At 41.5% G+C, this 14277-nt stretch overlaps 7 protein-coding genes across 7 annotated transcripts; 2 read left to right on the top strand and 5 right to left on the bottom strand. All coding sequences in view use genetic code 12, as the record gives it.

The window, feature by feature from the left end:
* Positions 1 to 16: 16 nt before the first annotated feature.
* On the bottom strand, positions 17 to 2074 carry KAR3 (Kar3p; the record flags this gene model as incomplete). The annotated part of the gene is made up of 1 exon (XM_002618133.1): positions 17 to 2074. One exon carries the CDS (start codon positions 2072 to 2074, stop codon positions 17 to 19), a length of 2058 nt encoding a protein of 685 aa, XP_002618179.1.
* A 1061-nt stretch (positions 2075 to 3135) lies between these two features.
* Positions 3136 to 4017, top strand: FOB63_001741 (uncharacterized protein; the record flags this gene model as incomplete). The annotated part of the gene is made up of 1 exon (XM_002618134.1): positions 3136 to 4017. One exon carries the CDS (start codon positions 3136 to 3138, stop codon positions 4015 to 4017), a length of 882 nt encoding a protein of 293 aa, XP_002618180.1.
* A 41-nt stretch (positions 4018 to 4058) lies between these two features.
* FOB63_001740 (uncharacterized protein) lies at positions 4059 to 5987 on the bottom strand (the record flags this gene model as incomplete). Its single annotated transcript, XM_002618135.2, has 1 exon — positions 4059 to 5987. The coding sequence occupies one exon, from the start codon at positions 5985 to 5987 to the stop codon at positions 4059 to 4061; it is 1929 nt and encodes a 642-aa protein (XP_002618181.2).
* Positions 5988 to 6558: 571 nt separating this feature from the next.
* Positions 6559 to 7128, bottom strand: NBP2 (Nbp2p; the record flags this gene model as incomplete). Its single annotated transcript, XM_002618136.2, has 1 exon — positions 6559 to 7128. The coding sequence occupies one exon, from the start codon at positions 7126 to 7128 to the stop codon at positions 6559 to 6561; it is 570 nt and encodes a 189-aa protein (XP_002618182.1).
* Positions 7129 to 7595: 467 nt separating this feature from the next.
* GIR2 (Gir2p) lies at positions 7596 to 8291 on the top strand (the record flags this gene model as incomplete). The annotated part of the gene is made up of 1 exon (XM_002618137.2): positions 7596 to 8291. The coding sequence occupies one exon, from the start codon at positions 7596 to 7598 to the stop codon at positions 8289 to 8291; it is 696 nt and encodes a 231-aa protein (XP_002618183.2).
* Positions 8292 to 8309: 18 nt separating this feature from the next.
* FOB63_001737 (uncharacterized protein) lies at positions 8310 to 10749 on the bottom strand (the record flags this gene model as incomplete). The annotated part of the gene is made up of 2 exons (XM_002618138.2): positions 8310 to 10696; positions 10746 to 10749. The coding sequence occupies 2 exons, from the start codon at positions 10747 to 10749 to the stop codon at positions 8310 to 8312; spliced, it is 2391 nt and encodes a 796-aa protein (XP_002618184.2).
* A 136-nt stretch (positions 10750 to 10885) lies between these two features.
* FOB63_001736 (uncharacterized protein) lies at positions 10886 to 11446 on the bottom strand (the record flags this gene model as incomplete). Its single annotated transcript, XM_002618139.2, has 1 exon — positions 10886 to 11446. The coding sequence occupies one exon, from the start codon at positions 11444 to 11446 to the stop codon at positions 10886 to 10888; it is 561 nt and encodes a 186-aa protein (XP_002618185.2).
* Between the last annotated feature and the right edge of the window lie 2831 nt (positions 11447 to 14277).

Genomic DNA, 14277 nt, shown 5'->3' with positions numbered 1-14277 from the left:
TACATAATTATATATTTCATTGCAACTTCGTACTATTCACCTTTGTGGCAAATCGAAGCGAATTGATGGATTCGCTCAAGTTGGCTTTTAAAGGCGAAATGTTCACGAACATGAGCGTTTTCGAATCCCCTCCCAAGCTGTGTTTCAAAAGATAAGTGAGCTTTGAGTTTCTGTAGGGGATATGTTGGGCATTATTTTGTGCCAATCCACTTATAACATCTCCAAGACACGAGAGAGATTTATTAATTGATTGGGTTTCTTTCAATCGACTACCTTTGGCTTGCGAGCTTTTTAGCCGCTCAGAACCAGCTAAATCAATAAGGTTAAGAGTGCCCGCACTCACTTTTCCCAGTTTGTGATGAACACCTTTGATTTTGAGCATGAACACCAAATGGGACCTTGAAGATCTCTCATTAGCCATGGTACTTGCCGTCGACCTATTCTTTGTAGCGTTTACGAGGAATCTTAATGCTTCCTCTTCCGAATGCATTTTGGCAGTTGTGACATTTGTCACCGTCGTGTGCTTTGATTCATCATCATGTTTGATTTCACATTTAATGTTGCCATGTGAAGCTGCGAGCAAGTCTCCGATCTGCTCATTGTAGATCTCCACAAATTGACCTTCTACATCATAAACCCAACCTTGTGCTTTTAAGTCATTGATATCCTCAAAGATCTTTTTGAAAGAGAGGGGAATCATTCCATCATCTTTGTGTGCCATTGTCCAAGTTTTTCCAGATCCAGTTTGGCCGTACGCAAATACGCAAACATTGTAACCATCGAGTGATGACTGGATAAGTTGGGAAATTTCGGGAAAAATATCAAGGTTTGACTTTTCCATTCCAAATAGTTTGTCAAACTGAAATTGATAAGCATTCAGCTTTTTGCTGGAAAGATAGAATTGCGTGCTATTCAGTGGCGTTTCAGAATTAGAGACTGTAAGAACCTCTTTACCGTGTTCATTGAGGTTACCTTCAGCAGATAATTGGAAGGATGAAAGCGAGTCGGAACCATCAGCCACGGGTCTTATTCTGCAGAACACACGTATGTTACCCTTGATCTCCTGTACTCTGTTGTGCAACACTCGTCTTTGTTCCTCTAGCAATGGAAAGTGACTTTTCAAGACCGATGCAGACGTCCGATACTCCTCAATCACTTTCAATTTTGAGCCACAAGAGGATCGGAGCTCTTCAACTTTTTGATGCATTGTATGTAGACTCTCTTTCAACTGTTTAATCTCTGTTTCGTTTTGTGCATACTGATTTCTCAATGTAGTTAATTTGAGATTCAACGAATCAACCTCCAGTTGTAAATTGACGATGGAAATGCTTCTAAGATGTTCAAGATCTGCTTCTTTGTTACTTGTCTCCTTTTCTATAATTTCTTTCTCTTGGCTGAGCTCGGTAATAATTTGGTCCATATTAGCCTTTAATTCAAGAAGCTTCTTATGGTGATCTTCTTTGAGTTTTATAAGCTTTCTAGTGGTATCAGTAGAATGTCCCCGAATACTGATGTTTAGGCTGGAAACTTCAGTCTGAAGAAGCAGCTTTTTTTGCAAAGCATCCTGCTTTGCTTTGACTATCGCAGCTTTGATGGTATCGGAAGTATCTTCTTTCAATTTCATTAATCTCTCATCGTGACATACGTTCTGCTCCTTTATTCTTCGTTCATACATCTTCTGTAACGATAGCAAGGAATCGGCCTCGTACTCCTGCAATTTTTCCACGTCATTCAGAGAATGCTCTAGCTCCTGATCTAACTTCACCATATCATCTTCAAGTTTGCAGTTCTCCAACTCTTTGTTCGACATGGATGTTTTGAAAACCATGATGTGCTTGTTTGTCGATGCTAGCGATTCCTGAAGTTCATTAATATCATGTTCAAGACTTTGAATACGTCTGTTGGCGGAAAGGCTGTCAAGCGAACTGCTAGCAAAGCGCGTTCGAAAGTCTTGGCCAGTCATCCGGTATCTCTCGACAATTTTTAGTTTTTTCGATGGCGAAAGGAGATCTCCCAGTTGAGCCTTCCGGATGCGAGAGATATCGTGGCCCACATCCTTCGTCGAAACACTCATTATGATGCGTCAAGGTTTGTGTTTGATTTATGAAACATGTAAACACAGTTGTGGGGTACGGGTTTCTATACAGCATCGCCACTTTCGAATGTGAGATCCTTACACAAGAAAGGATACTCCATTTTAGTCTTAGCGTCACGTCTTTTGTCAGCTTCAAAAATGGAAACCATAAACTGCAACGTGACGTCGCTTTTGCTAACGTCAACGTATGCCGGTGCAGTTTTGTGGCTTTTTACTTTTTGGACAGGAAAGGACCGGAAATAGAAATATTCCAGCGCAGGGCCGTCAGGCACTGCTTTAACTCCTATTCACGGTCTCCGCTCCAAACTTAGAGCCTTGGGTGTGACAGAACCTGAAATTTCTGCACACAATATGAGTGCATATCTTTAATTTCCTTCCGCGTAATGGCGAGCTGATAAAAATAGGACCTGGTAAACGGTCGCATGGGAGGATATGAGTTATTTCTGTTACCTCCGCTATCCTGTCTTGTACGCAAATATATCATTAGTTGTCTCCGCAGCGTTTGGTGTTGTTAAGTCAAATATTCCGTGAGCCGGATTTAATAACTTTGCCATTGCACACTAAACACATTACGTCCTCTGTGCGGTGTTTGATGTGCATTTACGAGTTTCTAAGGCCGCAAGCGCGCTTAAATATATTCAAGCCCATGGACTTCAGGTCAGTATTTGAGGGTCGGCAAAACCAGTCGCAAAATTTTCCCTTGTTCTTTTCTCTATTCTCCACGACGAACATCTTTATTTTTTCTCTTTGGTAAGAACATCACTGCTTCCTAATTTTCCAAATTATACGGAGCTTGTTCTATTAGATGCAACACGTGGGTCATTCAAGCGCTGTGTCATTTCTCATTAAAGCGTTTCACGAAGCATCGTCAATCACGTCTACGACAACTTCTTTTCATTTTCGTTCTCGTTTCGTTTTCCCTTCTTTTCCTACTTCACAAGAACGGCAATAGTTTTCTTGTTTCTTGTGTGTTCCATTATTCCTCACTCATCTTGCTTGCTGTTTCTCATTGATTAGCCCCATTCCAAACGCAATCTACAATGTCATCCCCACTCTATACAACATCGTCTAAGCTTGCAAAATTTACATACTTCGTTGACGAAATTTTATGCAACAGGATCGGAAACCCCATTGTTTTGTCCTTTGTGGCTGCAGTTTTGGCAATTACGCTTTTTGTGTTACTGGCAATCAAAGCGTCCACACATGATTTGGCATTTTTAAGCATTGACGACTATGTCCAAGAGCTTTGGCATAACTTAGTCAATATTATGTTCATCATCAGATTCCCCTCTCACAGCAGAAACGGGCTTGCACGGAAATCCAATAAAGCGTTCGAGATTCTCCTTTTTCTTGCGCAAAACGCCGGTATTGCTATGTTGATGTTGCCTACAAATTACTCGCTCTTGTACACTGACTGCAGCAAGATTCTTAAGTTTTTCATGCTATCACAGATCATTGCTCCGTATGTTGTTCTCGCGATGACGGTCGTGGAGAAATTATACTCAAAAGAAGAGAGTGAGAAGGCTGGTTCTTTTCGCCCAGATTTGAAGAGAATCTCCATGCTTACGGAGACTAACAACAACTTGTTGCCTGTGTTTATTACCCATTCGTTTGCATTCGTTAATTTCACGTTCCAATTGGCAGACGCTCCAAGAATCGTTTTACTATACAAGTTGGTTTGCTGCTGCTTGAAGTTCACTTTGATCCACCGCTTCATCCTTCATGTTGTGGTTGTTTTCGTTAATGGCGAAAACGTTAAAGATTATGCCGAACTATACCGCCCAGTTCTGCTTGAAAACCAAGAGCGCACGTGGAAATGCTTTTTCCGTGAACATGAGACGGCGATCATGGCAGTTTGCGCCCTGGTTTTGATAGCACAGGACATGGGCATCATTGCCATCTTGAAGTTCTTCGTTTCATAGATTGCAGAAATATACAAAGTGGTTATGTGGAGTTCAAAGCTTCAATACTCGGAAAAAGAATGGTCCCAGACATCACGCAACTTCTGCGGACAAAGCTTCTCGATATTAGTGAGTCCCCAAAGGCGAATGTTGTAAAGTTCATCCATGTCAATAACCTCGCGTGGATATACAGCTGGCGGCCTTTCATCGTCAGTAAAAAAGCTCAAATCATCTGCTAACTGCTTCGTATCTCTTTGTGAATCACTGATTTTGAGTGCAGAAGTTTCTTGAACAAAACACATTTCCTCTACCAAAACATCCTCGAAACCTCTTTTCTTAGGAAGTGTTTGTGCCACTGGAAGATCTTGCCACTTAATACTTTGCAAATTCTTTTCACCGTCTGTCTCCAGGGAACTATTCTCATGATCAGTGTCAGTAATTACACCACGAGAAGTAAAATCCACACTCCGAATATCATATTCTGGACAGCAATGTTCCGAAGACATGTTCCTTTTGGTAACAGAGATGTGAAACGGTGGATACCTCTGCTGGGATAGTTTCTCGCAGGTTTCTATTCGATTTGAATCTGGTAATGTAACATTCTCGCCTTCGCTGTCAATATTTAGTCCCAAGGACAGAGCAATGTTTTGCCAGTATGTCTCTAGACTTGGCGCCTTCCCATCTCGGCCCTTTGAGTATGTGCCGCTCTTTGGTGTTTCAAACATCTTGAGCATGTCGCATGCCCAAATCACTTCCTTAGAAGTTATTGTGGTGGCGCTTGAAGCTTCTTCACGTTTTCCAGAAGCCTTTGCTGCAATGATGGTACCGATAATCTCTCGAACTTTCTGGCGTACGAATTCATCAAGTAACAATAGTACATCGGCGTTTACCAGCCGTGCTTTTGCAATTGATGTACATGGGTAAATGCTGTTTTTCCTGAATATTTGGGAAAGTTGAAGCGCGTTGGCTTGATAAATTAATGTAAGATCGCCTTCTTCCTTGGCTTTCTCGAGGTGTTTCCCAGTTTCCTCCAAGATTCTATTTCGTTTGGCCAACTCTTTTCTATTTTGATGGGCATCAGTTACTGGACCAAGAAGAGAACTTTGGTAGTCTTCATATTCAATCCATTCTTCGCTCAGTTCGTGGGCTATTGGAAGATTAGAGTAGCTAGCTCCACGAAAAGACCTGCTTTCGTATGTATGAGTAACAGAATAAGATGCATCTGACTCAGCTCGAGGATAATCTTCAAACGTCACCTCTACTCGTTTCGTTCGTTTAACGCGAGCAAGCTCTCGTTTTAGTAGGTTATAATACATCATGATTTCTGGTTCGGTCTTTCCAGGAATATAGCGCCGAAATTCTTCGATTCTATGAATTGTAAATCGAGCTAAACACCGAAAGAAAATATCCTTCTCATTCGATGTCCACCACGAGCCAGGTAAACTGGAGATGTCATATTCTTTCACACCTCCCTTATTCTCTGGATCGAGACTTTCCAATTCTGGATCAATTGAATTATCTGGCTTGGAGACGAATTTTTCAGTTCGATGACGCGGGAAATAGAATGCCCGTTGTGTTGTGATTTTGCTCGGTTTTAGACTGCTCTTTTTGCTTCGTTCCAAGTATTCTAGATCAAAGAATTTTTCGGTGTAATGCTTGTACAATTGAATATAGCCTGCGTTAGGTCGAGGTTTTCTTGTTCGTGGGGTTCCTTTTTGCTCGACATTTTCTTCTGTTTTAATATTCAGTATAGAAGTAGATGCAATCGTTGTAGGTGGCAAATTCTGTGATTTGGAACCATTAATTCTAACCTCATCTTCATTGAGAACATTCGCCGAATCAGGTATACTTGCTTGTAGTTCCCTAGAGGAATCTCCGGATAATGCAGACCCCAAAATGACAATCGAGGTTTCCCCACTAGCTGAAGATTGTGGATGGGCTATCAGGGCTACTTCAGCAGTAGGGGGCCCCGAAAGAGTTTTCTCCAGCATTGGTTTGGTAAACAGAAGTTATAGGTACTGCAGATGAGATGTGCATCTCTGATCCAAGTGTCGCCAACAGTTTGTCAAAATTGGTGTATAAACTGGTTTCCTAGAAGTGAAATTAGTTTTGGCAAGTGACATGAGTCTTATTTCTGAATTAAATTAAGTTGAGGAAGTTTTGGTTACTTAGAAAGCATAAACTCAAGAAATTATTAATTGGTCGTCCCAATGAGATAGACACGTAATTTTAATTCTCGAAAGTTGACATGAAAAGACAAAATATTCTTATATTACGTACAAAAATGTCTTAAGAAAGCCACAGACGAAAAGTGTTCAACACTTGTTCAAGACTGACATTAAAAGAAAATTCAATTGCGACTTTGAGTAAAAACGGCCAGATAATACAATGAATCCATATGCAAAAGTTGAAAGCAATGAGATGGCTTTCTATATTTTGAGCAAATCTACTCTACATTAGTAAGCCGAAAAATCCAGTCATCGATCGTAATTAGCTCTATAACCACCTACAATGGCTCTCCTAAAGTCCATGGCCTATGTGTATGCTTGCAGTTTTGTTAGTTTACTCCTCCAGAGTAGGTGTTTCTAGCGTAACTTGCAGTAGCTTCTTCAGTAGCAATTGCGACGCCCCATTATCTCCAGGAGACTCGGTATGTACATCTTCTGTTTCGTCTTCATCCACGTCCTCCCACTCGCTTTCGTTCCCGCGAGCAAATTGTTGGAGTATTTGGGGCATGAATGGCTTAGCAACGTCCCCCGTATCCTCATCATAGAAAATGTCCACATATTCCTCTGGCACTAGTCCATTTTCCCCTGTGTCTGGATCCTCAGCCACAAGCCAACCTTGACCATGCCTATAAGAAATCCAAATAACCTGGCCTTCGAAAAGGGCAACCTCGTTGTCATTTTCAGGCTCAAAGTCAAATAGGGCAACGGCCCTTCGGTTTATCTCATCAGAAGAATATATTTGTGTGTCTCCAGAACTGGTTACGTGAGAATGTGTAGAAAACACGTCCAATTCGTCGTCTGAGCTACCTTCGCTTGGATAGTTTCCCGAACGCAACGGGTGTGACTCTGGATATGCGAAATCTTTGATTACTGTGCTGGGGGGAAACTCGCCGGACGGACTCATCGTGATTTCCAGAAACGAATGGGTAAGATGTATGCTAGAAAAATATCCCCACTTCTAGAAGATGATTTGGGTCCTTGGACGTGTGATGGCAAAATAGTTTTGTTGCAGTTTCTCTTGGGTCGAGCAGAGTGGTCTGTGAATGACCAGTATTAGTGGAAAGATCAGTTATTGTTTGAACTAAGAAACTGCATCTTTGGTTCAGGTGCGGCGTTACCCACAGGAACCACATAAAGTTTATGGAATGCCATGCTCAAAGAGGTGAAATCAACTTAGTGACATTCTGCCTTACTATGTATTTCTGTTAAGTTTTCTAGGCCATGGCAGCTTCCAATTTCCGTCTTATGTTACGTCAAACACTTTTGTTCTCTTTTCTCTTCTTGTACTTGCAATTGCATTTTGTCTTAGCGTCTTCCGGATCTCGCACTACCCTCAACTATTTCGAGTGATTTTCATCTCTTCCCATCAGTATGGACCCCTTAGAAGAACAGAAGCAGGAGATCGAAGTGCTCCAGTCCATTTATCCCGATGAATTAGAGCTCGTTTCGCCAACACAGTTTTCCATTAATGTGGCGCTAGAAACTGTCTCAGATACAAAACATACGCTTGTTCTTGGAGTGGAGTATCCGCCAAAGTACCCAGAAGAGGCTCCTAGACTCAATATTAAAGCATTTTCGGAAGCGCCCGAAGAAGAAGAGAATGACAGTGACAGTGACGATGACACAGAAAAGTTTGTTAGTTTGGCCGAGACCATTGAGCTAGAAAAAACTGACTTGGCGCAGTTGTTGGCCAAGCTTCAGGAGGAAGCAGAACTCAATCTCGGGATGCCATCTGTTTTTGCATTGGTGGCACTACTCAAAGATGAGGCAGAACTCTTGTTCCAGCAAAAAGTGGACAGTGCACAGCAAGAGTATGATGAGAAACTTTTAGCACAAGAACGAGAGGAGCAAAAGAAGTTTCACGGTACCAAAGTGACCAAGGAGTCGTACGCTGAATGGCGCAAAAAGTTCCGTGAAGAGATGCAGTTTGAACTCAAGGACAAGAAACGCTACGAAGAAATGCATAACGGAAAAATGACCGGACGCGAAATATTCGAGAAGGGCTTGGCCGGAACGGAAGACGACTTGGCCGAGTTGGCCGACGCCGTGGCCAAGACTGAGTTGTGATTTATAAATACATCTAAGTTAATCGAGAACAGAGACCCACTCCCACACTTTCATAACATCTCCGTGGATCTCAAGCAACTGGTGTCTCACGTTGCTATTGCGATCTACTTTGCGGCTCACCGCTTCCCATAGACGCATTTTCCTTGCCAAATTACTTTCATGGCTGAGAATAAGATCTCGGAGCTGAATTGATCCAATGTAGGGCGGAAGCTCGCTCGTTTCAGCGGCCAATTTCGCCTGGCGCTGGAGTTTGCTTAAAACTTCTTTGTAGACTGTCTCCACTTGCTGTGCGTGATACTGCATTTTTTGATACTTGTAACGGGCATAAAATGCAGCAGTAGTAGCGATAACTACTGCAAGCAAAAACCGTTTAAAACGAAGAAGTATGCCCGTGGCAGTATTGGACATTTGGCACTTTAGGCTAATGTGCGATAAGGACGTTGATCGAAGAACTTTGTCCTTGGTTTGCGTCGTGCCAACAGTGTTGTTAGTGTCAATTCTGGAGAGATCGTGATGAGCTCGGGATCCAACCTGCCGCTTGTTAGTATGTGTCTTTATAGAAGATGAAAAATTAAATGGAACTTGCCTTACAATTATCTCGGGTTTTGCTTCCAACTCCACCACACAACGAGCCCAAAGTTCTTCAAACTCTTCTTCAGTAATGTATGGTGCTTTAAGACTCAACAATATATCGTGAAGATCTGTTGTCGGAAGACCAGCCTCGAAGTCTCGATCCAGTGTGTTGCCGCAGTTCTTATTAGCGTTTCTTGCTCGCAATAAATCAAGAGCAACATCAATCATGATTTCAATTTTCTCTGCCTTCTTAGTATTGGGAACGCATCTTTTCAGTGTGGGATCGATCATAGGAACGTATGGAAAATACCATGGCGCATACTCCACAAAATCATCATAGCAACCGATATTCAAATTGGAGAAACATCTTGCATGTTGGGGACACTTAACACATTGTGGTCTGAAATTTTTGTCGAGATATGCTCCAAAATTTACCAAGAATTTTGGAGTTTGGGGTGTGCTGGGAATAGTTGGTTTGAATATTTCTTGCCCACAATAGCCCACTAAAAATGTCTGTTCTCTGTACCAATATCCAAATAAGCTGGCTCCTAACACTGCAATCCAGACCAAAAGATATGTGACACTCTTAAAGAAGGACTGGATGCTTATATGTGGTCTCGCCTTCTGTTTTTTAGATGACTTGCGTTTGTGTCTGTTGATTCTAGTACTTGAATCACTTTCGTCATCAAAGTCAGATGCAGTCATAGTGTTTTTATTCACTTCAAGATCAAAATCTTCATCCAGCTCATCTTCATCTTCATTATCAAACTCTGTTTCTGTTTTGGCGTCCATTTCATCTGAGAGTGAACCCTCCAGTGATTGGTCATCTGAAGAAGCATCTGCATTGATTGCTCCTGACTCCACTTCATTAGGCAAATGAAGAACTTCTTGTGAGGAAAGTCGCTTTCCGTGAATTATTATAGGGCGTCTTGGAGTGATGATTCGACGCCCATTTTTCTTTGGTTTGACTCCTCCAATATCCACTCCAAGGAGCTTAGCGAGTTCAACGTCTCTCTCCTCGCTAAAAGCTTTGTCGTTGTTCCTCTTACTTTTGAGTTTGCGCAAAGAAGAGTCAAACTCCTGAGCTGCATCAACGAATGAATTTGTGTTGTCTGCTTTCAGTGAGTCTTGCGTCGCATCAATGCGCTCTGAATCGTCAATAGTAATAGAGTGGGAGTTATCTTCGCTTTCTCCAGAACTTTCTGTCGAAGCTTCAGGAGAGAAAGGACTCTTCATTTTTTGCTCTTTATTTGACTTGGTCGGCGCACTGCTTCCATCTCCTGGCGTTGCAGATTCATTACTTTCTTCTTCTGCGTTTAAGGTTTCGCGGCTCTCTTCCTCACTCTCTTCGTCAATGTCCTTAGGAGCATTCGTTCTTGTTGCTTTTACACTATCCGTAGACTTTTGAACTTTGGACTCGGCTTTTGTTTCCCTTGCATGCTTTCTCTTCGATTCCTTATTTTTTTCAAGTGAAGTTACTTGAGGAGAGAGTTTTGTTCTCTTTCTTGGGGAAAGAATGTCTGATTCCGAATCAGAATCAACCTCAAAGACATTACCTTTTGGTGGAGGCGTTTTATCTGTCTTCTTCGATTTCGCTTTTGACTTTCTTTTCTTCTCATTAGACTTGGTCTCTGGATTCTCTGCTCCTGATGCGTCAATCAATGGAACTTTGATTTCGGATTGTTTTTTCGGATGGAGAATGTGTTTCTCCAACAAATGCACCAATTCTTTCTTTTTTGCGCCGGCTGGAAATGATACATTGTTTTCCCGTAATATAGATCGTAATCTAGACACTTTGAGTGCTGAAAGATCAATATCTGTCGTTAGTATAACTTTTCTTCAGGGTTCAATTCGTCTATTACATACCCTCTTTGAGATAACTCATGGGACTACAAGTAAAGTTTTTGTTTTCGCACCGCAAGACAATAGAGGTTTGCGCGCAAATATTGGAAAGGTTTTAATAATGCTACCAGATAGGAAAGGATGGCAAGATAGAAATGTAGAAAGAAAATTCCTATTGACTATAAACTTCCTTCTAAGTACGGGTACGACTGCGCTATTGAGCTCAATTTGGCATCTTCCGAGACATCCTTCGAAAGAAGAGTCTTGCCGTGCACAGTGATGATGACAGGCAAGTCTTCAATCAACTTTAACCGTGGGTCTTCATGGAGATAGTTGATGTGTAAGTCCACACGCACAAGACTGCAGGAGTTCCAATCAAGTTGGTTTAGTAAATTCACTATGGTCATGAGTCGAATTGGATTGTGGCTGTCATCATTGTTATGGGCGTGGTATGTTATACTGACACTCCGTAAGAGGAAGGTGCCAAGACGGCATTTCTTCGAGAGATTGTAAAGCGCCAAAAGCTCGTCATCGCAGTCCTGTTGGGATTCACGCACCACCAAGTGAAGCAGAGAATTGTTCAGGAGGGTAAACTTTTCGAGCGCCTCTTGCAGGTCCCTTGTATTTTGAATCACCAAGACTGGTGTCTCTTGTTTGCAGCTATAATCGTCCCTGGAACACGACCTTCTGCGAAAGGGGCGGGCGTTCGTGAGTGGAGGGGCGGATATATTGAAGAACATTTGCTGTCACGGTTCTAGCAGTTCCACAATACCCAAAGGGTTTGGAGAAGGAAAGCTCGAAATTCAAAAGTAAAAGGAGCCAAAAATACGCAATGGCAAATCGCTGAGTGCGATAGGTGTGGCGTTCGGGGTTGTTGTTCGTCTGTTTTGAATAAAGGGATGTATTAATAACCGATGTCAGTAGTTCAAAAAGCTAATAGAGACTTTGTTGTTAAGAACGACGAAGCAGGTCATACGCGGCGGTAAATGAAAATTGCAGCCAGATCAAGAGGAGAAAGTAGGAGGTGACCTTTCGAAGCGAAGAAATGGATTACCAAAAAAAAAAAAATACGTACTAGCAAGATAAGGAGCGAAAAAAAGAAACCCGGGGCAAAGCGTGCACTGCCCAAAACGCTTCCGCTTTCCTAAATAGTCATGAGATATATGATGGCAGCACACCATTACCTCTCGCTAGAACGTACGCTTTAGTTAAGAAGACATCGCATTCTTCTTTGCATCACCACTGACACAATTGTGTACGAAGTAGAATAATCAAAGGCATCATCTTGAACCAAAGAAAAAGAATGCGAGCATTTAACTGAATAACTAGTCATAGAAATGTGGTGGTCTCAACAGAAGAGCCACCACATGTGCCATATTTGAAGTTAAAGTAGTGTCTAGACTTTTGAGTAATGAATTAAACGGAAGAGAAGTGTTTATGTTCAAGAACAAGTTTCATGTTACAAAAATCATCAAGCTTACCATTCGCAGCGAATATTGTGCTTTCAATGTCGTTCACACTCAAATTTTACCGAGCGTGAAACAATGTGAGAGGTGGATCAGGAGAAGCGTGCCTCGTTTTCCAAACTCGAAAATTCTGCACCTGTACCGTCCTTCTTCACTCTTATTACGAAGCAGTGCCACTTTGCAAAACGCCGATGGACACCCAAACTTGTCATACGTCAATTATGGCCCGAGATTCAAATCATTTTCCTTAAGGGATTGGAACAAAGAAGAGCTAAACAGAAGGAGTTCGAATACCATGTATAGACGAATCACTATTCGGAATTTTAACAGACGTACATGACTATTGTTGTCCAACCTATTGTTAATTATTCGCCAAGATATATACATGAGAACGAAAGGCTATGCTGGAAAGTAAACTTACGAGAATAAATTCCACCGGGCCTTCCCAAACGCCGAGTTCTGTCAAGATTCGACATTAGGTGCATTCCGCATCCACAAGGTACTTCCTCGGCACCAGTAAAGCGATATTTTTTATGCGATTACGAAATGCGCATATTTCGTTGCGGCTCTGGTTCGAATATGAAAGCGAACATCCCGCGCAATGACTCCTGTAACTCAAAAACCATTTTAGATATAACGTTCCGCCTTGAGCAAATGAGTCTTGCACAATAAGGCGGCCGCTACTTTAATGATGTTTGATAACTAAAACTCGTAGCTCAAATATTTTGAGTCTCGTCGTTAATCTCGTTTTGAAACACCGTATGATTTTTTAGTCTATCGCCTGTCGACTGTGAATTCATACCCCGAAATCCGGTACATTACAGCATAAGTCGCATTGAATATTGGGTTACCACAACAACCAATCTACCTTAGCTACATGCAATTACAAATATTTGGGGAACTAGGCCAACTCCGACGACTGTTTCACTCCTCAACGTGAAAATTAGATTATACAGAACTCCGGAAATTTTTACTAGAAAAAATTCTCGTTTTTTTGTTCATCCTCAACAAGGTGCTGAAGGACCTTCTGCAATGTCCCCTGCAATGCTGTACGCGCGCACTCATGCAAATGCGCAATTTGTGCATAATGCTGTAGGAATGGAACTTAAATCATTCGCCGGCTTCTACGAATTGCGGCTACAGCTACCGAATCTTTCACTACATTTAGATCAGCTACGCGACATTTTGGCCACACACCATTACACGTACATTAAAGTCTAGACAGTAGAGTTCAATTCGTTTGAGGTTTCCTTTTTATTTATTGTAACCCTTTGTTACCTATATTTTTTTGTTACGAACTATAAACTGGTGGAAAGTGTATTTTTCTTTAGATGAAGAAGCATATATTTAATTCATTGCGCAGCTTTTTATTCCTGCACATTTTACCATCTTGCCTCTATCTCAAATTAGATAGAGATATTACCAAAGGCGACTATTAATGCCGCTTCTATTTTCTAGCTTCCATGTAGTCCGTACAATTTCAGATGATGAATCTTGTATGGAGTAAATAATTTCCTGTAAGAAATGAAAGTGAGCATTTCAATCTAGCATACACGCTACATGATGTGTAAATACAGGAGTTACAATTCTTAAGACCATTCGAGAATTATTATCATGCCATAAACTCATAGGCCCTCATGAAATTTGTGGACGGCTATTACTTCGCTTCAAATATGTTTCATGTTCTTATGAGGCACAAAATATCTGCATACCGCGAAAGTAGAGCATCTAAAGCATGCATAATGCAGCAGTGCATTGCATCAATCTTTCAGGTGCAGGGGCGGTTATTAATACTAAAATCAACCACATACTGTAAGCCAAACGGGTTTCAAAAGCCGGGTTAAAACTGTCTGGGTTCATACTATGCATTTTCGATTCACATTTTGTATGTATGTCTACGTAATTTGCATAAGTACTTATGTGAGAAAACGATTATAACCCAAAAACGAAATTGCTACTTTATTCAGCAACCGTTATGCTGGGGATCAGTGACACGATAACGGAAGTATCCGAAGAAACAAGGAGTTTAAATGATCAAAATATCGGTTTTCCATTCTTGGCTTTCTTACTCCTCATGCCTCTCCATTTTATCAAGATTTTTTTTC

This window comes from Clavispora lusitaniae (assembly GCF_014636115.1).
Source record: "Clavispora lusitaniae strain FDAARGOS_655 chromosome Unknown tig00000038_pilon, whole genome shotgun sequence".
NCBI lineage: Eukaryota > Fungi > Ascomycota > Pichiomycetes > Serinales > Metschnikowiaceae > Clavispora > Clavispora lusitaniae.
The sequence above is the reverse complement of the archived record's forward strand: the minus strand, read 5'-3'. Positions and strand labels throughout refer to the sequence as shown.